Source organism: Lichenostomus cassidix, chromosome 1Aa (genome assembly GCF_008360975.1).
Source record: "Lichenostomus cassidix isolate B80296 chromosome 1Aa, HeHo_3.0, whole genome shotgun sequence".
Lineage (NCBI taxonomy): Eukaryota > Metazoa > Chordata > Aves > Passeriformes > Meliphagidae > Lichenostomus > Lichenostomus cassidix.
Window position 1 is genome coordinate 32376857 of NC_139480.1, and position 27534 is coordinate 32404390.

A 27534-nucleotide genomic window follows, 5' to 3' on the forward strand; every position below is an offset into this window, starting at 1 on the left:
GGTATTTACTGTTCTGCAGCAAAGACAGAAACCACATTCCTGCTCCAAGCCACATCATGTTACAAATCATGTGGCCCTTGACTGTTGCAATAGGCAGCACCCAAACATTGTCCAATCTGATCACAACAGGACACAGGACCATCACCCTTGAACAGGAAAGATGGCCAGGCCTGGACTATTACCTGCTAGGACAGAAGCTCTGAGAAGAATATTCTGAGTACCTGAGGTGCCACGAACTGGGCACACCAGCATGGCTGACTGGCAGTGCCAGGGAAAAGGAGGATGTGGTGGAGGATAAGTACAAAGAGCGAAACACCCAGCCTTCCATGTTATCCCCTCCTTGGCAAAGGCACAAGTTGCTCTTCTGAAATACCTTTAAGAACTGTGGGGCTAAAAGCAGACACAGGGAAACCAACCCCACAGTACCACTGTTTTCTGAGGGTGCTCTAGAAAAGCCATCATTCCAACCTAGTGCTGATGAGACCGCAGGAGGCCACACAGAGCAGTACTCAAAAAACTAAAGTAGCATCTTTATTTTATACATAACCGTCAGTATAAAAAGTTTATTACATAAGAGCTGTTCTGTTTACAATATATTATATTGCTTCAAGCTGATGCAGAAAGTTCATACATTATAGCTCTACTTTGTTTACAATATATTATGTCGGTTAAAAGGCACCACTGCAGTTTATTTTTAATACACTGTACTTCACGAAACTGCAAAGCCAAAAATAACATTGAATTGAGTTATTCAGTTTTTAAATTAGGCAACTTATTTGTTTATTTATTTATTTATTTATTTATTTATCTTAGGGAAAAGTCTAAATACACAATTTGTAAAAAATTGTAAAATGCACCTTTCTTTTGTCTTAGGCAAATTACATCTGTAGTCCCTGCAATAATTCTGCGTTAGCATCTACAAGGTTTTCTGCTTGAATATTGTTACTTAATTTTTGGAAAGTATTTGCAGCTATATAACCAAAAAAAGGAAGTTTAAATGCAACTGAAGTATAGTACAAAACGCCATACAAAGCATTGAAAGAAGCAGCCTATATAATCATGCTACAGAAGTATTTATAAAACTTAAAAGGAATAGTAAGTGTCAGCTCAGTGGTTTATAATGAAGCTAATAAAATTCCAGCCGGTGATCTTAACTTTAATGAACAGCATTTAAACATTCAATCCATGAGAGGTTAATGAAGGCTGTGAACTTTGTGTAACACGAACCATTTCAGATGTTGGAGTTCACCAGATATAATTGGATTCGGGTGGAACATGCCTCTCCTCAGCCCTTTTTGGAGAAGGCGTGTGCTGCCTGTGCTTGCTGCCTGCTGGCCTCAGGGCGCTCAGACCGCTGGCTCCGTACCCTGGAAAATTATCCAGTTCAAGAAAAAAGAATCCACAGAAGTGGGCTTGCAATCCACCGCTAATACTTCAAATGGAAACTGTCCCCCCATTTAAACAAAGGATTTTGCTTTGCCTTATAAAAGTCCTCATGCCTCTCTGTCACCCCTGAAGATGAACAAAGTCCTGCCAGACAGAAAGAGATGCTTGCACGAGGCCAGGGAGCCCAGGGACCATCAACACACCCAGGCTGTCACTCAGCCCTGGGTTCACATGTGTATCCCCCACACCAGGTGGGTGACAGTCATGATGATCTGCCAGCAACAGGCTCTAGAATGGGGTGCAAGCAACCCCCCAGGGAGAGTTTGAACCAGCTACCTGAGCTGGGCTTTGGTTTATGGCTGAAGGCAAAGAAAAAGAACAGCAGTGGCCATAAACACCTAGGGAAAAAAAAAAGCCATCTGAAACAGGCTTAGTAGAGTGGCTTTGTTGTGGAAAATGAAAGTGAACAATAAAAATGGAATCCAAAGTACTGTGCTGTAATTCTTTATAGGTTCATTTACCCATCTCATTACTTAAAGCTCATGGAAATGACTTTGAAAAACTAAATCCCCTGTTCAATTTTTTAGCCACTTCTTTTTAAGAAAACAGCCTTACCAAAGCGCCATTCATTTTATGGAATATGAAACAAGTCTCTCAGGTTAATTATAAATCTCCTCTCAAGATCCAGTGATGGGAGTATTGAAAATCTTTGTTTAATATTTGAATTAAAGATTAGGAAAATTATGCTGGAAAGGCTCTTGAAGCAGTCATTTCTGTATAGCATCAGGTGTACAACACCTTGGATATGACTCTCGGGGTTTGTTTCTCACTTACTTTTATTGCAGTGTCTCCCATGCCAGCCTTCTTTGCACTGGCATTTGTTGGGCTCCACACAGGTGCCGTACAGGCCACAGCTGGGTTCGCAGACAGCTGCAAAAAAGGGAACACATTTGCCTGACCTCTTGACATTTCATCCAGTCACACATTTGCTTTCCTTGCTGTTTCACATGATGGGTTGGTCCTGGCACAGGCTGGGGCTCTCAAAGTAAATTTATGCCTATGCACTGAGTGTAATTAGGGCCCTGAAACAGTCCACACACAGTTCTTTACCTGCAAGGTCTGGCTCAGCCTCTGGCAGAGAGAATCACGTTGTACAGCAGAGCTGAGCGTCCACCAGAACCAGTGGGAGAAGGAGTAGTCCCCAGTAGCCCTTCCACAAAGCATTCTCATTGTATTTTAACATGGCATAATATTGACGTTTTATTAAGCATTTCTCTCTTGCTAAATTGCTATTGCTGAACTGACACACTGCTGTTTTACAGGAACTCAAGAGTACAGAAGAAACTGCGAGGAGACTTCTTTAATAAAATGTTTCTGGTTTCATAATTTCTGTAAGTCTGATGTATGCTGTATGTCCAGAAAGTAAAATAACTTGAATTACTTTGAAAACAAACCATTAGTCCTGATGTTATGTAAAAAAGATACTGTATGGTGAGCTTGATGCTCCCACAAGAACTGATGGAGTGGCTTTGGTACTTACGCTTTGAACACAGGTCTCCCTGGTAGCCTTTGGAGCACTTGCATTTATTCTTACCAGTACATTTGCCTCCATTTCGACAGGGTTGATAGCATTTACCTAGAAAGTGAAAACATAGAAACAACGGTGTTAGTTCTCTGTGCCTACTGGAGATAAGTGTTGGACAAGCTTGCCTTGTACCTGAGAAACTCATCAGATGTTAGAGTGTGCACTATGGATCCATCAGAATGACTCTGCTCCAAGCCCGTGCTTCCAATTTATAATCCTTCTTCTTTGAAAATATGATAATAATTTGGCATGGCCAAAGCCCATGTGAGCTTGCAGCTTTTGCCCAGATTTGTGCCACTCTGACTCGGCAGAATCTCCCATGTGGCTGGTCAGTATTGACTCCTGCTCTCCTCCCCCCTCACAGGGGAGGCAGCACTGCCCAGACTATGCAGTTCCAAAGTGCAGGATCCCAACCTGGGTCGCCCTAGCAGAAAAAAATCTAGTGGGATCTGAGAGCAGTAAGATACTCAGGAACTGACAGGTGTGGCTGCTACTTGCAGACAGTAAATAGATTGGCTGGGCCTGTCAGCTCATAGCACAGGCTGGGGAGCACTGTGGTGCGATGAGGGATGTTCCACATGGCAGCTCAGAAACTGAAGATGCATTAAGAAACACGCCCTTCTTTCCTGTTTGCAAAGAGCAGAGCAACTTTGCTAACAGTAATTGGAAGTGGCAGATATTTTTCCAGGCTCTCGTTCTGGAAATTACTTTCTCTTACATACAGGCTTTGCCAAAGGCATGGGCTAGGTCTGGTGGTGTTGTTGCAGAAGTCTTCTTTAGCCCTCATTGCCTGGGACTGAGGATGTCCCCATTGGTAGAGATCTACACTCGATTTCTTGCTGGGCATGACACACCAAGGACCTTCCTCAAACACAACATCAAATGTGCCATCATCAGACTGCCCGTACCTTGTTAGAATTTGTCTGCATTACTGAACTAAATAAATCTTCACTCAGCTCTAGGAAGAGAAGCACAGCGCCCATGAGCTCAGTCATCCCCAGGCTGAGGGAGGTTCACTGTCACCTCCCTGGGCACTCCTGGGCCACCAAGAACTGCACCCTCACTTCCCTGCCACCTTGGTGCGCCCATGTGCACCAGTGCAGCTTTTCTCACTGTTGTCCAAAACCATTTTTTACCTTTTCTCACTGTTGTCCAAAACCACTTTTATCTTTTCTCATGCCACTACATTTCCCAGATTCTTCAGAAAAGAGGGAAAAAAGGCACACTTCCTAGATCTAGCACTAATATGTGTCTGAATCTGAGCAAACAAAAACTGGAATCTGAGGCAGCAAACTGCTTCCTTTCCTTTTTTTTTTTTTTTTTTTCTGGAGAAAGATATTAACTCAGACCTGCACATGATAATATAAAATATAAGCATCAACACCAGCTTACTGTGCTGAAAAACTCATTTCATGATCACAGACTGCCCTCTTGGGAGCTCAACATGACAGGCAGAGCCTGCTCAGCCCTCAACCCCTGCAGACCTCTGTTATACACGTGTATTGTCAAGATAAAGGAAACACTCAACCCTATTGTACATAATTATTTTAATGGCCCTGAAACAAGTTTCATGAACAGCTGGTGGAACAAAATGTGCTGAGGAGAATTTCTGTAAAAGCACAATTTCTTTCTATGAGCCTCTGGGGAGGGAAACTTTAGGCATTCTAGTTTGCAAACATTAGGATCCCAAGTAATAAATTACTCAAAAGAACAATGCATAAGAAATCCATGAATTTTCCTAGTTCTTTAAGTAAATCTGGAGGTTTTGGGTCAAGAGATGTGACACCAACTTCCACCAAGTTGCAACAGGCAACCTGGAATTTGCCCCAGCACAGCTCAATTAATTTTGGACTAAGATATTGTCACAGAATGAAGGAAAGAGTAATAACTCTCTCTGTTATTGTCTGAGAAATGGAAAAAGCAACAAAACAGCTGGTGACAAATAGGGGAAGAATCCAAAGAAAAATAAAGCTCTCTGGATTCAAAGTGAAATACTAATGAAAGACAATGCATACCTATAACTAGAAACAAATCTGGAAGACTGTGAATGCTTGTTAGTGTTGTAGACTGGTTCCAGTACACTTTCCAGGAATCTTACAGAGGGATTCAATTATTACACGAGCACTGAAAACCTATACACAATGTTAAAAAAACAACAAAACCTTGCAATTTTCAGAAGATGGCTTCCTGCCTGTTGAAAGGTTTTCTCCCCTCATTATTTTAAGAATCCCATGACTGAATGAAGCTGGCCCTGGATCTAAGAAAATGGACTGAGTTGTGTTTCTGCTCTGGTGTTTCTAGGCCTCGTCTAGATTTCTTGCAGTCTTCCACTGTAGTGCTGGTGCTGGTGCAGTGCCCAGAGGTGATGACAGCTGTCAGTCACAGTCTAACAACTGCAGTTGCAGCTTTACATGAGCCAAAGCAAGTGAATAGCTTTCCTCACTCTCATTGACATGGTCCCAATTTAGGTCTTAGCATACTGTGATCCTGAATTTTTCTTTCTTTTGTACGGCAACTAGTTTAGTATTTGAATTAGAGCTTCACAGGTAAGCCTTTCCAGGAAGTCAAAGCGGTTGTACTTATCCCAAGCAGCAGCAGACAAATATGGGCTTCAGCTCCTCAGAAAGATCAATTAAATGTACTGCCCTTAATTATACATGCTGTAATAACACTTTTAAGAATTCTCCTCAAAAAACCACCACCAATATAAAATACACGCTTCTCTCTGCATCAAACTTTAATCTTCATCTGAAAAATGTCAACAAAGTTGACTTTTTGGGGACTGAAGAAAGAAATGGGGTTCTGCCAAAGAGTCAAATTTGAACTTGATGTAAGCAAAGGTAAATCTAGCGAAAACCCACATTGTTGTTCTTGTGGCATATGATCTGAATTTATATCAATGGGTGCTCTTTATTAACTTAAAAACAAGGTTTTGCTGCTTCTTTTTCCTTGAATTTTTAATGATGTAAAAAGGAGTTGCAAAATGCCTTGTAATGCATAGAGATACGGGGAAACATTTACATACACCTATTGTTAATCTACACATAAAGACTGAGCAAAACATAGGTCTTACTGTATCTGTATTCTTTCTTTGCACAGTAATTCTCTTATTGTTGTGTATTGTGTATTGGCTGACAGCAAGTTAAGCGTTTATTTCCATGTGTCTCCAAAGTGATAAAAATTTCCTAATTGTGAGAAGTGCTTGTTTCTACTGATGCATATTAAAAAATCAGCATTTACATACCCTAGGCCAAATACTGCTCTCCATGCTCCCGTGAAGGTGCTGGGGAATGTCAGTGGGATTATTTACAGCAGGGAAAGCTTCTTGCACAGTGTCCTGTTAGAAGCTCTAAGTCCAGGAAGAATGAGATCCGGTTGTACATTCTCAAGTTACTTTGTGAATGTAACTTTATGTGCCACATGAAAGCTCTCAGCTCGTACAGTTCAGTCCTCCTTTTGCCCCAAATTCTCAAACTATAGTAGCCCTTTCAGAGATGTGGGCTCAAACCTAATCTGCTGTGCCCAAGTATGATTTGCTATAATGTTTGGAAATAGATGACCCCAGGGGCTTGGCGTGGCAAGCCAAGCCTCATTTGTCTGCCACAGGGTATTGTTTGCATACTTACGGCTTGAGGATTGTTACTAAGCCTGGTGGTTACTGCTGAAAACAGAACAAGGCAGGGGGTAAGATGGTCCAGCAATGAATCAAACTGCTAAGTAGGAAACTCGTTTGGAGGCACGTGGCATCTGACTCTGAGGGTCCCAAACTGCTGTGTGAGACTCTCGCTATGCACCCAGCAGAGGCAGGTCACATGTCATCATTCAAGCATTGACACTAGAAGAAGATGACATAAATGAAGGCAAGCACACAGAGATGCTACTCACTAATTTCACACTGGTCTCCTTCATAGCCTGAAGGACAAATGCATTTCCCCAGATAGAAACACGTCCCTCCATTGAAACAGGTTGTTGTACAGTTTGCTGAAACAAATAAAAGAGGAATGAACTAAGTAATTAATATGAACTAGGTCTAATTTGGACTTAATGTTCTCTGCTGCTCATCATAAATAAACATTGAGTAGGTTGTAAAAGCAGGATTAACCTCTTTTCATCTGTTTTATAAAGTAAGACTGAAATGCAGTTATTCCTGCACAATGCTTTACACAGGCTCACACACAAGGCAATATAGAATGAGACAAGTGAACAACACAGCAGTGAAGCTGTGTGAGGGCAGACTGTGCTACATCTTTATCAAGCCCCACACACACAGCTCATTGAAGGATTAAGGCACTATTGCTATTCAAACTGCCAGTGTCTGATAAAAGGAGCACAACCTAGGACTGGAAGCTTCTTCTGCAAGAGGATACTTCACTACAGCTCTTAAGTAATGCTTTGACTAAGAAGAAACCTTTATGAGTTTTTTTCTGTGTGGTGATATAGATGCAAATGCTTTGTCTTTCAGCCACCAAATCACTTACATTGTGTTAGATGTGACTTTTCATGAAACAGCTGGGATTCACATTAATCCTTCAAGACACTGGGAGCATTTAATTTAATAAAGTGTGCACTTGAAGTGTTTTCTAAATGTGGTAAAAGTCTGTTCAGAGACTAGACACAAGACATGAGGGCACTGACACCAATAGTTTGTGCAAAATAACAAGGAGGTTCCCATTATTTTGCTGAAAAGACCTCTAGGACTCAGTCTTTACTTCATATAGACCTGTAAAAGCAAATGCAGCATGATGTTGTGCTCTGTCCTGAGCAGGTCAGTTTTATTTCTGCAGGAAACTACTTGGCTTTTTCTACATGGTAGCTTAGACTGTTCCGAATTATTGTTCTGAACAACTGATTATTCCTTTTTACCCTTCACGAGCCATGATGCAGCAACAAAAAATGAATAGCTTGCTCATTTTTTCATGTGTCCAGATGCAGCACATTAATGTACTAAATAATTAGTAAAATTATTTTACTGCAGGAAACTAGAGCTCAAATAGAGACTTTTTTGGTAATTTTTTTTCCCCACTCAGCAATATAAGTGATTTTTGTGGTAAATTCCATAGCTTTCAGTGGATCAACTGAACTGATCATCTAAACTACCCTTCATAGAGCTGGGGTATATGGATGCCTTCAAATCCCTATGTTCTTCCAGCAGCTGCCAGACTGTGCTACAGCACCTATTTTAAGAATCACTATATTTTTAAAACTTATTTACTTATAGCTTGCCTGACTTCCCATAATGCAGTCCTGGAGGGAAAATGCCACAGGTGAATAAAGAGAAGGTGCTGGATGCAGAGCCCGGGGGGTGTGGCTGGTGTTTACCTTTGTCGCAGTTGATGCCGTAGAACCCCGGGGGGCAGATGCACAGGCCAGGTGTAATGCAGAGCCCGCCGTTCATGCAGCGAGGAACACACAGTGCTGAGGAGTGACAAGAGCAGAAAAAGCCATGCTGGTGTGATAGTAACTGGTGTTTAAATAGACAGCATACTGACTCCTTAAGCTACTTTTCCTCCTGCTGGTTGTTCTAAGTCAGCTTTGCAAAGTGCCTCTGGTAGGGGGTTAAATCTATTGTATCTTTGGTTTGCATCTCGCAATTTCTGTATAGTGCTGCTAAAAAATGAAGGCTAAATTAAGTTCAAATCTGATTCCATATGTAAGCAGCAATTGCCTTTTGTACAGTTTAATACCAGACAGGGGAGAGCAAAGTACCCACATACTCCTACATACTCTGGATATTTAAAATCCCCCCAGACAAGTCCTCTCTGTAACTGCATTCTGGTTCCTCAGCTGTAAAGGCAGGACTATCTCAGAGAGGTCAGTAACTCAGCAGGGTTCCCAGGCAAGCTATACAACGAATCTTCCCTTCTCCTGCATACCTGTGCATAAGCATGGCCATCTAATTTTGGCTAGGAAAGCCTGCTGCACAGCCAAACTGTCCTCCATTTTCCCAGTGAATCTGCTCTGGAGCCCCTGTGCTTTTCCAAGACCTCTCTGCCTTGTGGCCACCCAAAAAAGGCTTTTCAGGGAGGCATGTTGGGGGGCAATGCTGCACTTTGTGGTTGCCTACAATTGGTACATGCAGCGAGGTTGGGTCCATGTCAGAGAGTTAAACAGCACCCAGGCATGGGGCCAAATGGCCTTGTGAAATCATCTTGTGAAATTGTTCGTGGCTCAGCTTTGTCCTGGCTGACCAGCAAACCCTCCTGGCCATGGTCCTGGGATGAGTAGTGACCACAGGCTCCTCCCAGGAGTGAGCTTGTAATGGGATTGTTGGAAGGTAAGGGTTTGTTAAACATATGAATGTTTAAAACATACGAACTGTGCCAGCTGCCCTCCAGGCTAGAGAACAGTCCTTGATCCTTTGTACTTAATATTTTTGATGTAGCCAGAGCATCTGGGAGTGAGTAACTGTACTGGAGTAGGATGCCCATGGGGATGGGCATCTCTGGTCACCCTGGGGAGGGACTACCACTGGGAAGAGGAAGGGAGGGATAGGAAGAAGACCTAGTTTCCTTGCCAAGTCACACCAATTTCCTGGTCCTTCACTCCTGGAAATGTTGGTTTGGGCTATTATCCACTAATGGAAGAGAAAGAGAATCTTCCCTTTATCTTCCCATCTTTGTTTTCAGCCTGCTTACAAATCTGATCTTATCTCCAAAAAAACAAATGCAGAGCAACTAAAGCACTGTGCTTTGTTTCCCAGCTAGTCCTCATTAGCAGAAGAATTTTATTTCATCTTCTTGCCAGATGGATTCCCTGTGATTAAGGATCATTTAGCTATTGCATCAGTTTTTGTTAAAAGCAATCTGTGAGAGAGAAAATATTTTTCATGTAAGCAATTCGTATTTCCATTAGACCATGGATGACAGTAACAATTCTCTTACATGTTTGAACTCAAAATATATGGAATCTTCAGAACAGGCCATTCTTAATTTTAGGAGAGCCTATAGTGCAGGAGACACAGTTTTCTGGAGATTGTGGTAAAGAAGGCAGTCACAATTTTTTATTAAATTACCTTTCTCACAATGAGGTCCATAAAATCCATCAGGACATTCACAGACATGTCTTTCGTTGCAAATTCCTCCATTTCTGCATCCTCCTGGACATTCCGCTTCATAAAATATAATAATGATCTTAATTAAAATGTTATATACTTCAGCTGCCAGCCAGCTCTCAGTCGGATCAATATATTTCTTTGACACAACAGTAAAAATATTTGCTGGCAGACAACCACTGAAGAAATGGAAATTCAGTTAAGATTTCTTCAAGATAAATTAGTTTCTCTTTTAGTAGTTTACAAATAGAGGTTCCATCATGTGTTCACATGTGTGATGTGCCTGTTGACGGACTGTGTGTTCTCATTGCTCTGCTGCTCTATAAGTGCATGAGCAATGTGGATGCTCTGCTCAATCCAGTACTTTCTTTTCTGTGTGGAAATGAGCAGGCAACTTAGCGCAGAACTGAGCACACAACTCAGTGAAGAACTTGCATGGCTGGTTAGACCTGCCTTCAGTGTGCAGGACCAGTTCCAATTTCTGCAGTCTGAAGCAGACGTCACTGCAACTTGCATTGCATTAATTACCACATCTGTTACTACAGAGGTGACAGTGATGAAATCTGTGTTCATATGAAAGAGTAAGCATCAAGGCTAAATGAAAGAACATCAGCAAGGAAGATGAAAGCACTCCTGTACAATGGTCCTATATAATCATCAATTCTCATTCATATCTCAATTGTCGATCAAATACATAAAAGCATTTGGCAACACTGGCAAGATTATACAAGGATGAGAGATACCTCTGGGTGCCATCACCATCCTCAAAACACCAGTCCATCAAACAAGAAGGCAAAGTAAATCAAACTCTATGAAACCATCAAAAAGGGCTGCTGGGTAGAAAAACAATTACTCAAAAATACCTTCCCAGATTCCTCACAGAGAATAAGGCAGGTTGGATTAAGGCAGTTGCCTACTCCCATTAGAAAACCTTAACATCACTAGGGATTAGTGGTAGGCACAACCTCCTCATCTTGATGCTCTGTTGTGTGACATTCTGAGTAAGAAGGTTCAAAATCTCTGAGGTAAAATGATATGCCTTAAAAGTAAAGCTGTTTGCAGATGTAGTAACAGTAGTAAAGGGGTTTTGGTCCTGCTATGTTCTAACACTGTACTCTGGGACTCTTACTGGAAATGCTCCTCTCTTTGTACCCAACTGCAGAACTGCTATTCATTACCAAAAAATGCATGCTTAAATACATAGCATTTCAAGCAGAAAAATAAGAAAACATTTTTCTCTGTGACCACCTCTTAGCCACAACAAATCCTCTCATTCACAAAATTGCTCCCTTGCTGCCCTTGCTTCCTCTACCGGGTCCTTCTCTATGGCCAAGAATAACTGGAAAGTCATTAGGGCCCTGACAGGAGAAACTGGAGCTCTTCACCATGTATGATGTCTTCCAGAGGAAGGAAACTCACCCCTACTCTAACACCAACCATCAAAGATATTCTTATCCTTCTCAGCATCTGTCCCAAAACACTGCAGTGTCTACCTTACCAGACACAGGGCAGGAATGGGAGTTATTCCAGCATGGGCTGGAAGAGGCGATGGGAGAAAACTCCTCCTCTGCATGTCTCTAGAGTTTGGAAAATCTTCCTTGTGTCTCCCAGCTGGCTCCAGGAACAAAGGACTGGGACAATAATCAACCCCAGGTTTCTTGAGAGGTCAGTTTGATGTAATACTGCAACACTGTTAGATATTACAACTCATATAAAAATGGTAACAACAAATAATGACACAGAAATGATAACCTGGATGAACTCTACTACTAAACTGAGTTTGGAGCCATTCCCCTTTAAGCCATTTTTTCCCACAATACAGACCTGTAACTCTGCTGTCCTTATTAGAATACCCCAATGCTATTTCCAAAGTTTATTAAGTTTAGTATCTTGAACTGAATTGAAAATAAAAAGACAGGAAAAGTTTTGTGTTGCATTTGCACCAGACACACAACTTCATACATGAGATTTGACTGGTTTTCCATCCTTTAAACCTCCATTTTTCTTCTGGTTTCTCTGCCTACTTCTTCTCCCCTTCCTCCACTTTCTCTGGGCTAATTGGCAGCAGCAAGGCTTCTAAAGAGACAAGCAGCTTTGCTATTTAGGCATAGTGAGGTTTCAAAGAATAAACAGCTCTTGCTCCCCCTGCTTGCTCTTTGAAGCCACGCTACAGCCAATTATCTCAGAGAAAACAGTGCAGAGAAGAAAATGTGGGACTGTGAATGAAGACTTAATAAGAATAAAAATCTTGGGTTTTGTACATTAGCCCTGTCATCGGTTAATTTGATACAATAGCAGATGATATGGGGTAACTATCTTATCTTAGACACTGATTTTTCAATTTCCATAGACTCAGCTTAAAGTGATAATTATAGCTGTTTGTAGCGTATCAAATTAATCCAGAAAGCTGTATTACGTAATGTTTATGGTTCATAGATTGGTTGATTAAACAAGTCCTCTTCTTTCCAAGCAAACACTGCAATAACTTCATGGTGCTCTTTTGCTACCAGCATGTCCTCTGTGTGCTTATTCCTGATAACTGGAAGTACTGAACACCAACTTCCACCATTTCACCTGTATTGAAAGCCAAGAGGTTGCACCTGAGCTACAGAGAAGGTAAAGCCAAGTCTTGCAGAAATTTTCTGATTTAAGATTTTCAAATTCAGTTTGGACATGCAAGTTTGAGAGGCACCAAGCTGGAACTAAAGCACTGACAGCATTAATTGATACCAATGTCCCCACTACAGTTCCCAGAAGGTAATTTCCCCAGATGATGTGCCATTTCTGGAAACATTAACCTCAGCCTGCTTTCGCAGAACTAGCCCTCCTCCAAGCACCTCAAATCATTTGCTAACAGGGCCTTTTAACATGATACATTTCTATCAATGTCCTTAATGTGATAAGCAGTGAACACGAGGAGACAGAAAGGTCTCCAACTCAATCAGCTAAGGGAGCTCAATAACAAAAGGGCCAGTAAACATATAGTAAATGATCAGCAATTGGACACAGAGCCAGAAAGCCTGGAATTCACCACAATTGCTACACATTGTGTGCCTGCTTTTTTTCCATCCTCTCTAGCTCTTATCCCAAAGGACACATAAGACAGTTAGGTGACCTGGACTAACAGCATTCCCGCATGTTCTCTTCAGTGTTACCTTGCTGACAGGTTTTAAAGAAGATGGCATTCTGAGGAGTCTGGAGAATAATATTGCCTTCTGAATTCATTATGATCACATTCACTTCAAATGCAGCAACCCCATCTTGTTTTCCAAGGCAAGGAAATCCAACCTGAACAACTAAAAGGATAGTAATAACAATAACATTTATATTTACATGCAGATATACATATACATGTAAAAGTGCACAATGAAAAACTTTTAAAAATTATAATAATTGCATTTAAGCTTTAGAGGAAAGCCATTGATGAAAACCTGTAACACAGAGACACACAGAACACTTTATTCAGAGGTGGCTCCAGGGTTAGAAGTACAGCAGCACAGGAGAAGAACTAGTGCTCATTTGCCAATGTAACCCCAAAAGTCTATAGCACAGACAGCAATCTTGACACAACCATACTTTTCTTGCAGATGAGGAAATTACTTATGTGGCGATATCTAAGGATACATCAAAACAAGCTAGAAGCTTACTTTTCATTTTCTGAGTTGAATTGCTCACTTCTGAGTCTAAATTTTCCATGCTCTCATATGACCTTCAATAAATACACATATTTTGGGGAAAAAAGTTACTTTAGATAACTTTTTCTTGTTTGGATACTGCAATTAATACCTAAATAAGTTAGTGATCGAACCAAAACTTACTCCATAAAGTGCTGGCAAAATGGTACACTTGATAACTATGACCATGGGTGCAGTATTTAAGAAGAAGACATAGACACCTCACTCTGATGGAACTAGTTAAGTGTAGTGATATTTGGACACTGCCTTTCCAGGAAAAGTATTCAAACGCTTTTGAAATACAAACAGTTTAAGCAAATAATTAAGGCCAGTAAATCTGGAGTACTTTAATGATGAAGTAAGCCCAATACCTCAGAGCTATGGAATTCTCTGCCGTGATTGTCACAAGTGATCTTATATAATCTTCAGATGAAATTATTTTATCTTTTTTCTTCAAAACTGGCTCTCCTTAGCTGCTTTATAAGTCAAATCCAATTAAAAATTGTTTATTCCTTTCTTCTGAAGCTGGCCTGAGATTTCAGAACCAAATACCGAGCTGACAGCCATACACTTGAGCTGCTTTAGATTGCTTGTTATAAAAAAATTTGCAAGCCAGAAACTGGCTATTTTTGTTATTTGCAGCCTTGGTAAAATACAAAATAATTTATTGCTGAAACAGATTCCACCTCTGGTAAGTCTGCAAAGTGAAAGGTCCCTTGCAGTTCTCATTCTAAAGCAATTACATAGCTGAAGGGCTTTCACACCAACCTTTGCAAAGATCAAAACCATGTAAACCATGTGGCAAGAAGGAAATTCTTACAATGAATTAAATACATTTCAAATGCAGAGAACTTCTTAAACTGTAGTAGCCTTCTTACAGCACAAGTGCAGGAAATCAGTGCTTGGATTGGGAAGTGTTTTAGTTGAGCAAATTGCAATGGGGAGAAAGATGTGGCAGACTTTTAACAATAACACAATAGTTGTATCTAGATTTCACTGAATTGGTAGCAAACCCTGAACTCCCCTGAGATTTGGCTGTGGATTAAATGCCTAAGAAAAAACCCAGCAATGCATACCTAGAGTCCAAGGCCACAGATCATAAACCCTTTATTCCACACTGCCTACCCTGGATGCATCCAAATGTGTAGACTTGCAATGTGTCTGAACAGCTAGACACACAAAAATGCAATAAAGGACCCTCCTGTGAGCAAAAACCACCTGGATCCTGGCTGAAATCTGTGGTGGCTCAGAGCTGAAATAAAACCCCTAAACTCTGCCTGAATCCTTGCATTTTTATGCCTGTTTGAATAATGCTAAGTACACACCAACAGCACTGTAGTCAAACCAAAGCACAGAGAGAAATCCCTTGCATCAAAAAACACAGCCATGAGCTCCTGTGGCCTATCACAGTGCTGACCAGCGCTGGGGTAGGGCAAACCTCAGCTCTGGTGCCTGTTTCCCAAATTCAGGATGCAGTTTACATTTCTCCAACACTGGCTAAAAACAAGAAGAGGGAATCACAGATCTGGACTTCTTTCTGTTAACCATCCTCCCACCACCAGGCCAGAGAACAGCCTCTCCTGCTCATACAAATTTTTGCAACCTCTGGAGCACTCGTATCCAGGGCTGCAGAGCAGATGGCTCTAGCAGGAACAAGGAAAGTTTAACTAGTTTGAAAAGGAACCTAAGGAAACCTAGTGACTTAAACCTAATTTATTTTTAGGTGGTTATTAGAATGCTTTCCTAGGATGCAGAGGAAGCAGGTTTAATACCTTTTATCTGGGAGGTCATGCCTTTTCCCTCTGTTTAAGAAACAAAGGTCCCCTAAATTGTCCTCAGCAGAAGCAAGCTGAGAGTAACTCCTGTGTGTCTGCACAGCCCTTCAAGTTTGCAAGCAATTGCTTTACCCACTAAGAAAATATTCCAAGGCCACCATCAAAAACCAGCCTGCACCAGCAAGGCTGCCTGAGTCAGCAGAGACAGGAGGGGCCAACTCGGGTCACTTGGAGCCAGCTCTTTCTCAGTCACACACCACTACATTGCTTCTGGGCACAGACTGTAGCTGGGTTTACCTCTCCGAGTGTGGTGTGCAAGATGTTAATCACTGCCACAAAAATTACTCGCTTTGTTTTGAACTTGCTAACCTCAGACTAAACCACTGCACCTTCATAGGCTTTCCCCTGCAGCCAGAAATGAGAAGCCAGCTGCTTCATTGGGCAGGTGTCCACACTCCTCCCAAACACCTTCTTTTGGACAAGTTGAGTGGTCTTAGTTCTTTAAGTTCCCAGTGAAAGGCATCTTATACAGCCTTCTTACCATGTGTTTAGGTGTAACAATATTCATGTTGTGAGCACTGAATCAGGCACCAATCTTGAGATTTGGGAATGGAATTTCAAGTAAGTCTAAGGAACCTAGGTGATTTAAATTTAACCTAAATCTGAGGAGAACTTGGTACCCCATCTCATCAAGACATACTGAATTAGAGAAAGCTGAGAGAAGGACAAGGCTGCATCCAGTGAAGAGCAATTGAGTAGGTTGTGATTTTTCAGTCTGGTAAAGAAAAAAATTAGGAGATATATAATAGATACGTACAAAATCACGGATAGGACCAACAGTATGGATTGACAACTGTTTTTACCCGTGCAAGGACTAGTCCCATCAGATGAAGCTGTTGCAGGCAGACAGACTTGAAACAAGAAGAGGGGGTTCTTCATGCAATGGGTGGCAGTAAACTCCTTGCCAAGGTGATTGGAGATAACAGAAGATTATATGGACTCAAAGAGAGCGTGGAGAAGTACTGGAAAGAGAGATCTGTAACCCATGTGGGCTTATATAGTAGACAAATCACTTAAGACATAGGAAATCCTCCAAGCTGAATGTAGGAAAAGATGAGAGGGTAAACAGAGGTATCACAAATGCTTGTCCTCCTTTTGCTCTTCCACAGGTCTTCTTATAGCCACCATTGGCCATAAGACAAAACACAGGCTACAGAGGCCCTACAGCAGTAAAGCCATTCATACGCCTTATTTGGAGGCAGACAAATATCCTCAAAGAAGTTTAAAAAGTCCACTGATTTTAATAAAACCACTGGGTTCAACTGCCTCTGAATAAGGTATGTGTTAATCCCCATTCTTGTTTTCCATGCTCGTGTTTATTATAGCTGTCTTTACTCTTCTATTTCTTCTTAGTTGCCTTTAAGGGCAATTAATTGTCTTCGGGCTAGAACACTTTTTCAAAAAACACCAACTGTTGATTTGTTACTAAATACAAGCTTGTGGTTGAATTTCTTCTGACATCTGTATGTGTAGAAAAATGCTTTGGTCATGCAATAGATCCAGGCAAACTCGACTAGATTTGTCAGATTTTGCAAACAAATAAATTATAGCAAAAACTACGAAGTAGCAAACAACCACTACCTTTATAGCATGTATTTATTTAGGACTATTTAGTTAATTTTGGCCAGCTAGCAGGCAGTGTAAAAAACCCACCATCATACTAGTGTCTCCCCATTAACAGTGTACATGCTTCAAATACTGTGCAGGTATTGATCATCAGTCGCTGTTAAACACTGGAGCACTGGAACATCAAACAGGACTTAAATACTGCTTATATATACACTCAGTGCAGTGGTGCTCTGCACATGATCCATGTAAGGGAACACCACAGACGTGCCCATGTTAGTACTGGAACTGAGGTACCAGTGCTGCCAACAGGGTAAGTTCTTTTCACCTTTGATAAGACCTCCCATCATGATGGGTAAAAGACCTTCTGCTGCATGAGATCTCATCTCTGCCTTCCCTGCACTTAAAGATTAAGTTTTCCTAAACACAGTCAGAAGGGGTTAATTTTGGTCTAGTCTTTCTAGATAGTTAAATATCACAGGAGAAGCTAGCTTATATTAGAGAGTGCTGAGTGCAGAGCTTCTCCCATATCCCACCTGCTTTATACGGAGATGGAAATAATGCTTAACAAGAACTTGGCCTTTATGACTTTTAAGTTGCTTTTAAATGCCTTTATTTGACATTTATTTCACTTGCAACCAATTTAATTGCAGCAGCTGTGGTACAGATATCATAGCATCTTTCACCCAAATCTATTTTCAATACCACCCCTTCAATCCACACTGAATGTAGAGACCAATCCTTAATGCTAAATTCCAGGTGTCAAGGCAAAAAGATGTATTGAAACATTACTTCAATGCCAATCTACTGCAAGTTGAAAATGGAGAATATTATACACAAACTTTCAGAATTTATCCACTGAAAAAGAGAAGAAGAAGAAAGACTCATCAAAGATGAAAACTTATATACCAGTTCTTCATTTGCAGTCCAATCCTCCTGTTTCATTATTCATTTCTTTCCCACAATTATCCCAGAGGTTGGCAAAGACAATTTAGGAAACCATGATCACTAAGACACTACTGTCATCGAGATACATATTTCTGCCTCCCTCCCAGAAGCTACCATGTATGAACCCTGAAACAGATCACATAAACTGTTATTCATCCATTTCAGAGCTAACTGGATTCAACAATCTTTCATGGAAAGCCTTTTTTACTCCAATTCGCTCACTATGCACCCTGGTCCTTCTGGAGCACTTGCATTGGCTTACGCTCAGCCTCTGCTGTGGAGCTCTCAATTCCACTAAAGGACTAAGAATGCACAACTAAGGGACAAGTGATAATATCCTAAACTAGAGCTTGTGTCTTTGAGCTAAATGCTTGATGATCCCAAATGAAAGCAAAACATCCACAAACTGCAATCTCTGAGAAACAGAATAATTTGGTAACTATTCTGATATAGAGCAAAGAATTTATTTTCCAAAAGCTGCACAACTTAAGTAATAGCAACCATTAATTTTATGCAACAATTTTGCACAAGTTTCTGCTGATTTATGTACACATAAAAGCTTCATGTGACTTGGCTCAGACAAAATATGCTGCTGTACTCAGACAAGGCACTTATAAACTGTTCAGTGCCAAGCACTGTGACAAGCACTTCTTTAGGCAATCAACTCCAGAACTACAATTCATAATAAAATATTTAGATTTTACAGGCTGTAGAATATTTTTACAGAAACAAAATTTATAGTATCAACAGTACAAACCTGATGCTTTGTGAGGAACTGTTCCAAGCAGGGGGATATTTATAGTTGGATCAGCCATTATGCCTTTATCCAAAGAGTGCAAAGACAGGAACTCATAGTAGTACTCAGCCTATGACAAAATAAATGAAAAATCTATATTTATTATGATTGTATTCACAGAAGCAAACTATTGAGCACACAAACCACAGCCGAAAAATATTACACTTTCCAGTATGCCATTTACTGGATCTGTTTCTATAATATCCCCATGTGCTTCTTCATCTAAACATAATTTTCAGATAATTTCCTTTTATTTCAGAGATTGCAAGTGACCATACAGTTATCAGGATGCAGCATATCAGCAAGGAAAATGGCATGCATACAGTGGAAAAATGTTATACAGAGAAGATATTTTTTATAACCCACACTGTTTATATGGCAGACAATGAAAGTATATGAACACTAAGTTAATTCTTAAAGCTGTTTTGGGGGCAGAATGCTCCAGGAACTGACTGGTGAGCCTGGACGACGTGCCTGTACCACAAGTGCAGTTTGAATGGCACAGGCACAGTTTAAAGATGATCCAGGCTTGCTCTTAGCTGATCTGCACAGCACAGCACATTGCCTTGGGCAAACAGCACCACGCAGTGAGTAGCCGCACTGCCGGAGCACCACGCCAGGACACCTATCTTGTTTGCAGCTCTGACACTGCCTTGTTCAACCTCAGTTCATTACATTGTCCCAAGGGTGGAGCTGAGAGCTCTCCTACCAAGCCAGCTTCATGTCACTCATTAACTGCAACATAAAGGATTAGTTTTGGCGATCCCTAGAAAGTGTTGGCATGATTTAAAAAACTACTTTCCACTACCTTAATCCTACTCCCCATAAGCACCTGCATTGTGGCACAGATTCTAGGCTTTGGTACTTTTGTCCATGGGAGCCTGGCTTCTCTGTTGAGTCATCTATTCAAGATTTCATCACATTTGATGCCAAGTGACATCAGATACACACCAGCTACATCTGAGATGCATGCACCTTAGCCAGTCACTAGTGGCTTCCACTACTGTCAACAGCACAACTTCTGGTGTGCAGAGCAAGTGGAAATGAAACTTTTATGCTAAACTTGGTATCTCATTTACCATGAAGCATACAGGGATTACAGGTAATTCTGTCTGCTGCTCTCAGATAAGTGCTTGAGACCTTAGCACAGGCAATGTGTTTCCATCTACACACTGTAGGCAGTACTGTTCTGTCTATTTTTTAGATAAAACAGTGCAGCAAAGAGAGATTAAAGACAAAATTCGGGCTGATAAATGGTAGCTAGTTTATGTCTACAAGATGTCTGTCCATGTCTTTAGCCAGAACACTGTCCTTCTTCTCCTGCAATATCCTGGCTCCCCTAGTACAAGAAGAACATGGACTTATTGGAGTGAGGCCAGTGAAAGGCCACAAAGATCAAGGGACAGAAGTGTCTGATCTACAGTGAGAGGCTGAGAGAGCTGGGAGTATTCACCCTGGAGAAGGCTGATGGGGGGATCTAATCAATGTATATAAATAGCTGATAGAGGAGGTATAAAGAAGCTGGACCTAGGCCCTGCTCAGTGGTGATCAGTGACAGGACAGGGAGGCAATAGGGCACAATACAGAAAACTCTGCTGGAAACTGAAAAAACACCCTTTTACTGTGTTGGTGACTGAGCACTGGCACAGGTTGTCCAAAGAGGAAGGCAGAGCCTCCCTCTGTGAAGATGTTCAAAACCCAACTCAGCACAGTCCTGGGCAAGTGGCTCTAGGTGACCCTGCTTGAGCAGAGGGTGGACTAGATCATCTTGAGGTCAGACTGTCTGGTCTCAGATCAGCCCCAGCCCTTCTGTGATTCTGTGCTCTGCTAACTTGAGCAGAAGCAGGGTGTGAATGATCATCTCCCTTTAACTCCCAACAACACCAGAAAAGCACTCATGACCTGGGTATAAAGGCTGTTTTGAAATTCCTGATCAACCATGGCAGCACATTCACTTGCTCTGTAGGTACAGTAAGGAGAGCCCATAACAGAGAGGAGACAGCATGAGGGGCTACACTTTACATGGGCAATCTTCAGAGGATGTTGTGTAGGCACAGAGCCCTCAGAGGAAGACTTGCAGAATAGGGCAGGAAACAATGAAAGGCTTTAAGTGGGGGTTAAACACATGGAGTAAATGTGTGAGGGAGAGAGGAAATGGAGAGAAGCAGTAAAACCAGAGATGAAAAATGAAGTCTGGGGTAATGCTCAAAATGCTGCTTTTAATTAAAGACTTTTTTTTCCAATACAATATACCATGCCAAAATATGAAAACAAGCCATCAAGTCAGATTGTGAACATTTCTGTTTTCAAATAAAACTTTGGTTCAGAAAAATAATTATGTCTCTACACATCTATAGAATAGTGCAGTGAGTGAGTCAATGCTCCACTGTCTGTTTCTCATTGGTTAGCTTTGATGTTTGGTTGCATCTAAATCAGGTCATAATGAGTTATGACCTGGGATATTAAAACATTATGTTCTTACTATTCTAGTAAACAACAACTGGTAACTAGACCAAACAGCTCCAGTCCCGTATTTCCATTCCAGACACATTGTTGTAGAAGGTCAGCTTGTGAGCCAAATTCCCAATTTGTAGGAAAAGGACTGGAATCCCATTTTCTAGAGCAAATTTTCTAGAGCAAATTTTCTAGAGCCTAAGGATCAAGATAAAAAAAAGCTCCATGTGAGAAGAGGGACCCATTGCTGCATGAGCCACAACACTCACTGCTGCTCAAGGAAGTAATTCTTCTAAGCAGGGCAGAGGTGAGGCAGTGGTTAGTGCCTGAGGCAGAAGTATGTTCTGATGGTGTGGTAAAAGATGGGAAGAGACATTGCACAAGCAACAGGCTGCTCAGCAGGAATGCCACACACTGCACTGGGAAGAGATAACTGCTCTAACCATTTCTCTACAAAGGTTTGTATATCTGCTGAGTTGACAAAAACTCAACTTCTTGAAATGATAGTATCTAAGACCTGAAATACCTCAGGTAGATCCAGCTAGCATAACTCCAAAGTCATGTGAGGCAGATCATGTTTGCAAATCACGTTGGGTTGAGTTGGTTAAATTTTGACATAAAAATTATATACAAAAACCTCACTCTAGAGAGGCTGCACAGTGAAGCAGAGTACTTTAACTTCTCAAATCTGTGAATCTGAAACATGATTCAACTGCCATAAATCCTATCTATTTGGAAAAAATCTGTCTTGACACAAACCCTACATCGAGTCTCCACTATTGTCCGGCTGTAATTGGAGTTGATTGCCAATTAACTTGCATTAATCATCATGACTGAAAAGCAAACAACATGCTCTCAGCAAATATTTACCATGCTCCAGCCTACCATGAAATTTAGTGATGATGGTTAATTGAAGATATAGGTCTGTGCAATTAAAATATTGTCTAGTGACTACCGTAATTTATGCTGTAGGTGGTCATTGTGAGTGACCTGGTAGTGAGAATGAAATTTCCTTGGACATTGCTGGGAGATAAAGGGAACAAATCCATAATCTGTAATCCCTTTTCCATTATAAAGGCATTCTCATGTTTTTGTGGTGTTTTGTTTGGTTTTTTTTTTAAAGCCAGCCAATAGTATGTGAAGGTCTCAACTTGGTAGTGAAGCTAAATCTTAGAGGAGCAGTATTGTCAAAGTTGGTGAAACAAATGGGGTTTGCATTAAATTGCTAATCATTGACAACTGCACCCTTTGCATGGACAAAGGATTTTTGCCTTGACTTCAGGAAGAATCCAAGAATATGCTTTATTTCTGGGGAAAATCTTTGCCTGAGATCCTCAGAAACTACAACAAGGACCCCTGCAGACCTTGTGTGAACAGTCTGGGGAGTTGGTGCTTTCAGGCAGCAGGTAGCCCCAAGCAGCTGCCCTTTAACAGTTTCCCATGTGGGTAAAGCCCTCAGCAGAGGGAGGAAATTTCACTTTGGGCAAATAATTCCTTGGTTGGGATTAACTTTTACAGACTTTGAATGGCTGTTTTCTATAAATCAGAGGAATTTAAAAGGTTATAAAAATAATGAAGCCCTCTAACAAGTATTGTAGCAAACATCTGTCGGCAGTTTGATTTTAAATTATATACAGTTAAAATTCCTACAGATCTCCATTCCTTGGTTCAAGATCTACTGCACTGAAGTTCTCTTATCATTCAGATGCCATGTTGTTTCTGCCTGGTTTTTGTTTCATATTTAACTAAAGAATTCACAATAATATGCTTTATGTTTTCTTCATTTTACGTGATAGATGTAGGATGAGAAGTAATTGTAGTACCTAAAGCAAAGCAGAGTAGCTTGAACTGTTGTATGTCACAGTTCAATAACCTAATGAAATCTACACCCTTTCTAATTAAGAAACAAATGTATGTGAGCTTTGGAAATAGATGTAAGAAATTAACTATTTTTTCTTCTCATTATTTTAAAGAGATCAGCGCTGAAATGTCCTGTTATCAATAAAATGACAAATATGCCTTAATGCAAATTTTCTGTATTTAAAGAAAGAAACACATGAAAGTTCCTTTTTATCCTCGAGCCATGAATATTTCTGGCTATGCACACACTAGAAGATTCTACCATGCATTATTCATAGCAGATGCTCACAGCTGCATATGCCATAAATAAAGTCACAAAGCGAGACAATGTATGTGTTTGTTAGGTGTTTACAGCATGGACCATTGCTTTTCCAAGATATTAACTGCATAGGTCAGAGAAGTTGGTCTGTGTTCCAAGATGAAGCATGAAGCAAAGTAAATGAATTCCAACAAAGATTATCTGTACTGTGCATACCAGGATATTGAAGGAGTCTGGCCAGAGTAGGAATATGTACATATAAGTGAACATTTTGTTACTTGCAGTGCAGTCTAGACACCGCTGTACAACATTATGAACAACATAACAGTGCTTCCTCAGACAACCAGATACTAAAGTGCCTGCCTACACACACCCTGTTTTTCTGCTAGGGACAGAACCCATTAATTGGTCCTGTCACAGAGTGGGTAAACCATTTTTCTTGCCTCAGTGTGACTCTCAGAAACGTGCTGTCAGCCTTAAGAGGGAGGCATGTTTAACAATACGAAGTGATACTGAAACAGGCTCTGAGAAAATCGGTTTACACAGAAGAGAGGATAACCTGATTGTCTTCCAGTATCAGCTGCTAAGGGTATGGAAATGGACTGAAGCAGCAGGGTTAAAAGAACAGAGATTCACACAAAAGGACAAATAGACATATTTGGTGTTTCAAAGAAATAAAAAAGGACACAAATTAGAACTCAGAGAAATGGGAAATCTCAAACAAAAAGACATTATGTGACAGTACTAATTAGACAATACTGTGGTGAAATGCTCACAAATTTGTAGAGCCTGCTCTATGCCTGCTTTCTTCACATTAAGGAAACCGTGGCACATGGAAGAAAATCCATGCACAAGGAGGAAGACTTTTTTAACAATGGAGTGCATCCCTGCATGAAACTTTCAACAATAACTACTTGTGGTTTTAATGGTTTTAGAAAAATGGTATAAAAACACTCTGATTTTGCCAACGGAAGATGACTAACTGGTGCTTAATGTCTCCTGTGGCATTCAGCTGTGGATAGCAGATCAGGTCCTCCAACAGAATGATTTATGAAATTGGGAAAGTGAAATTTCATGTTTGCCATTAGAAGAAGCCTCAGATTTTGAAAGGTAACACTACAGACTTCCAAGAATGCTTTGTACTGGAGAGATGGACAGAAATCTTTGCAGAATACATCAGCTTTTCCTCCAAATAATGAGAAAAGAATTTCTGTAAAGATAAGTAATATGAAAAAATAACTGTCAAAAAGCTTGGTGAGGTCACAACATAATAGATTTAGATTATATTAGCATTGTTTCTGGCAGTTGTCTCCTCTTTGGGAGATATGGGAAGCAGGGCAGCTACTCAGTCATTTTTAGGAAACATTTTCTCTTACCAGACCCTGACCTCTGGAAGCACTCTAGCATTTGAAGCAGTCATTTGAAACCAAACTCGGACTGGAAGCTGAAGGGCTTGCTAGAAAGACTGGGGTTTGAGAGGAACAGAGGTGAAAAAGAAAAATCCAAGTATACCAGCAGAGCACTAACTCTGAAAGTCATCATCGTGCTGAAAAAGCAGGCTACCTGAGACGGAAGGACAAATAAAAGCCTACTACACATTCCTGTCCATCATTAGCCTGCTAATGAAAATACGGGTTTGGTTTAGGTCAGAGGCAACTCCCTGATGCAGCAGGTATCTGCAGTAGGGAAAGTGGGGCCATTCTGTGGGGCTTGAGCCTTGGAAAGCAGCACCTTGCTTTATTTGGAAACAAAGAAAGCAAAAGGGCCCAGCTTCCCATATTTAGACCTTTTTTTGTTTAACACATTTTCTGTAATGCATTTTATTACAGCTTCACTAGAGTTACTTTGGAAAAAAATTAAGCTGAAAGAAGACCAAATCATTAGGGTTTTGATAAATATGCACAGTTAACTACATCTTGAAAATTTCTAGCAAGTAATTATGTTTCTCTGTGTGAGCCAGGCCTAGTGCATGAGCATCTTTTAAATTGTTTTCTCTTATGTCTTACAGATGAAAATTAGGTAATATTGCTTTGGGGAAGGGGAGAGAAGCAAACAGTATACCAAAAAGAGAAATATCATTAAGATTTCAGATTTTAAATAAGTAAAAGACACACAAGCCTTTGCTATCTTCAAATACTTAACCAAACATATTGCTCTGGTATCCTGAGAATTGGTAAAGGCTACTCTCCTGAAAAGTTAATTCTTGTTCCAGCACAGCAAGGGCTAATTCATTCTTTTGTCACACAGGAAAAGATTAGTGCTCTCTCTGGTGGACATTTCATGATCACAGACATTGAAAATACAGTCTCCCAAAGCTAACAAAAAAGGAGAAAATTACTACTGCTCTTAGAGAAAAAAAACCAAAATATTGTCTCATCAGGTTACTTCCTAAGACAACAAGTCTTTGCAGGTCTGCCACTGTCACCTGCAGCACATCCATGTGGCTCTATCTACACTGAGAAAGGCCTACAGGATTATTTTCTCCCCCTCACAGCTTGAAAAGTAAGTGAATAGCTTGGTTGGCTGATCCTGGGAGGGCACCTTTAGATTATAGTCTGTTTGCAGTTTCAGGCTTTGGATAGATTCATTGAAAATTAACAATTACCCTGGAAATTCCTTACAGAGAATGTAAAATAATTTCAATAAAACCTTTACAATTATAACAGTGATTGCACTAACAAGCATTTAGGTTAGTTATGATGGGGATCTGAACAGACACTATATTTAGTTACACGGAATAGTTTTAAAAGCACAAATGTTAACCTTAGAAATCGTGGCTCATCTGATGTGATGATGGAAACCTCACAGATGAAGAATAAACTAATCCACCTCTTGAATGGTGGTAAACATGGATAATGCATACAGATTCATTTTGGCTGTGCTTCAAACTTCCAACCCTTTGTTCTTAAGCCTCACAGGATAGCTTTGAAGTTGAGGATAAAGCTCCTCTAGCACACCATTACCAAAGAACAAGCTTCTGATTATGATCTCATGAAAGTGTAATCAATTACTTACACAAGTTAAAAGCGTGGCAAACAGCAAAGGTCACGTAATTGGGCCTTTATTGAGTCCATGTGTTTCAATCTTGGCTTTAACTGGCACTCCTGTATAATAAATATAAATATCTCTCCTCAAAATGTAAGCAGTGAACTTTCTCAAAAGTTATGATATCTCACAGCAGCTTCTGTCAGACTGGAGTCCTTCAAGGGTTTCAAAACCGGACACCTCCACATTTGTGCACCCATGTGAAAGGAAGTTTGCAGCACCTCTGGCTGAGAGTTTCTTTATTTACTGCTCAGCAGATGCTGGTCTTTAGCCTTATCTTGCAGGAAAATGAGTGTTTAAAAGTGGGAAAGCTAAAAAAAATTCTACTCTGTCCTGACTGGTCATCAGGGAAGACTTCCTTAATACTGCTCTCTTTTAATACCTGCTGCATAGATTTTCAAATTCCTTTTTTTGTGAAAATTCAGAGTAACTTTGTTCTTGTTTTAAAGGCTGTCATTGATCAAAGCAAATTCTAGATATTCCTGTGAAAGAACTAAACTCACTACTGGGAGTTTGGTAAGTGCATCTGAAAAGGAATTTGTGTGTTTGGTGTTGTACCCGAAATCACACTGATTTTTCTACTCAGTGAAGACTCTTCTAAGTGGACCCATATTACTGTCATATTTCCATGTACTTTACAGGCCTCCACATAGTTCTGTCCTCCATAACTATACACTCAATCACTCAAAGCAAGATGGACTTCTCTTTGGAGTAATGCAAGGAAGTATAATCCTATCCCCAGTTTCTGATGAGAAACTGAACAGGTTCTACAAACAGCTTTTCTGTCTTTTGGACTGTTTCCATAGGCAGGGTCAGCACAACTTCATCCCTGGATTATAGTACCAGCCTCACAAGGTCCAGTTTTTTGAGCTAAGGTCCAGTGTATTTCCCAGCATTTAAATGAAGTATCTTGTTTAAAGCCAGCTCATCCTTGACTTTCTGTACACTCGAAGGACCAGCACTTGCAAAACAAAGTTCAGCCCAGCTAGAATCTGATCTACCTGCTACCTTGAACCACCTTTCTTTCCTTCCCTGGGTGCAAGTGGAGTCTATCTGCAGCACATACATCTTCACA

At 40.6% G+C, this 27534-nt stretch overlaps 1 protein-coding gene across 1 annotated transcript in view; it reads right to left on the reverse strand.

Annotated features, from left to right (window-relative positions):
• Nucleotides 1-506: 506 nt before the first annotated feature.
• WIF1 (Wnt inhibitory factor 1) overlaps nt 507-27534 on the reverse strand; it is a 36806-nt gene continuing 9778 nt past the window's right edge. Inside the window, exons 3-10 of the mRNA XM_085044372.1 lie at nt 18803-18911; nt 13178-13318; nt 9984-10079; nt 8291-8386; nt 6857-6952; nt 2927-3022; nt 2221-2316; nt 507-1367 (exon numbers count right to left, since the gene is read on the reverse strand). Of these exons, the coding sequence (XP_084900498.1) occupies nt 1246-1367; nt 2221-2316; nt 2927-3022; nt 6857-6952; nt 8291-8386; nt 9984-10079; nt 13178-13318; nt 18803-18911 (852 nt within the window). The 3' untranslated portion in view covers nt 507-1245. The remainder of the gene's footprint in view (nt 1368-2220; nt 2317-2926; nt 3023-6856; nt 6953-8290; nt 8387-9983; nt 10080-13177; nt 13319-18802; nt 18912-27534) is intronic.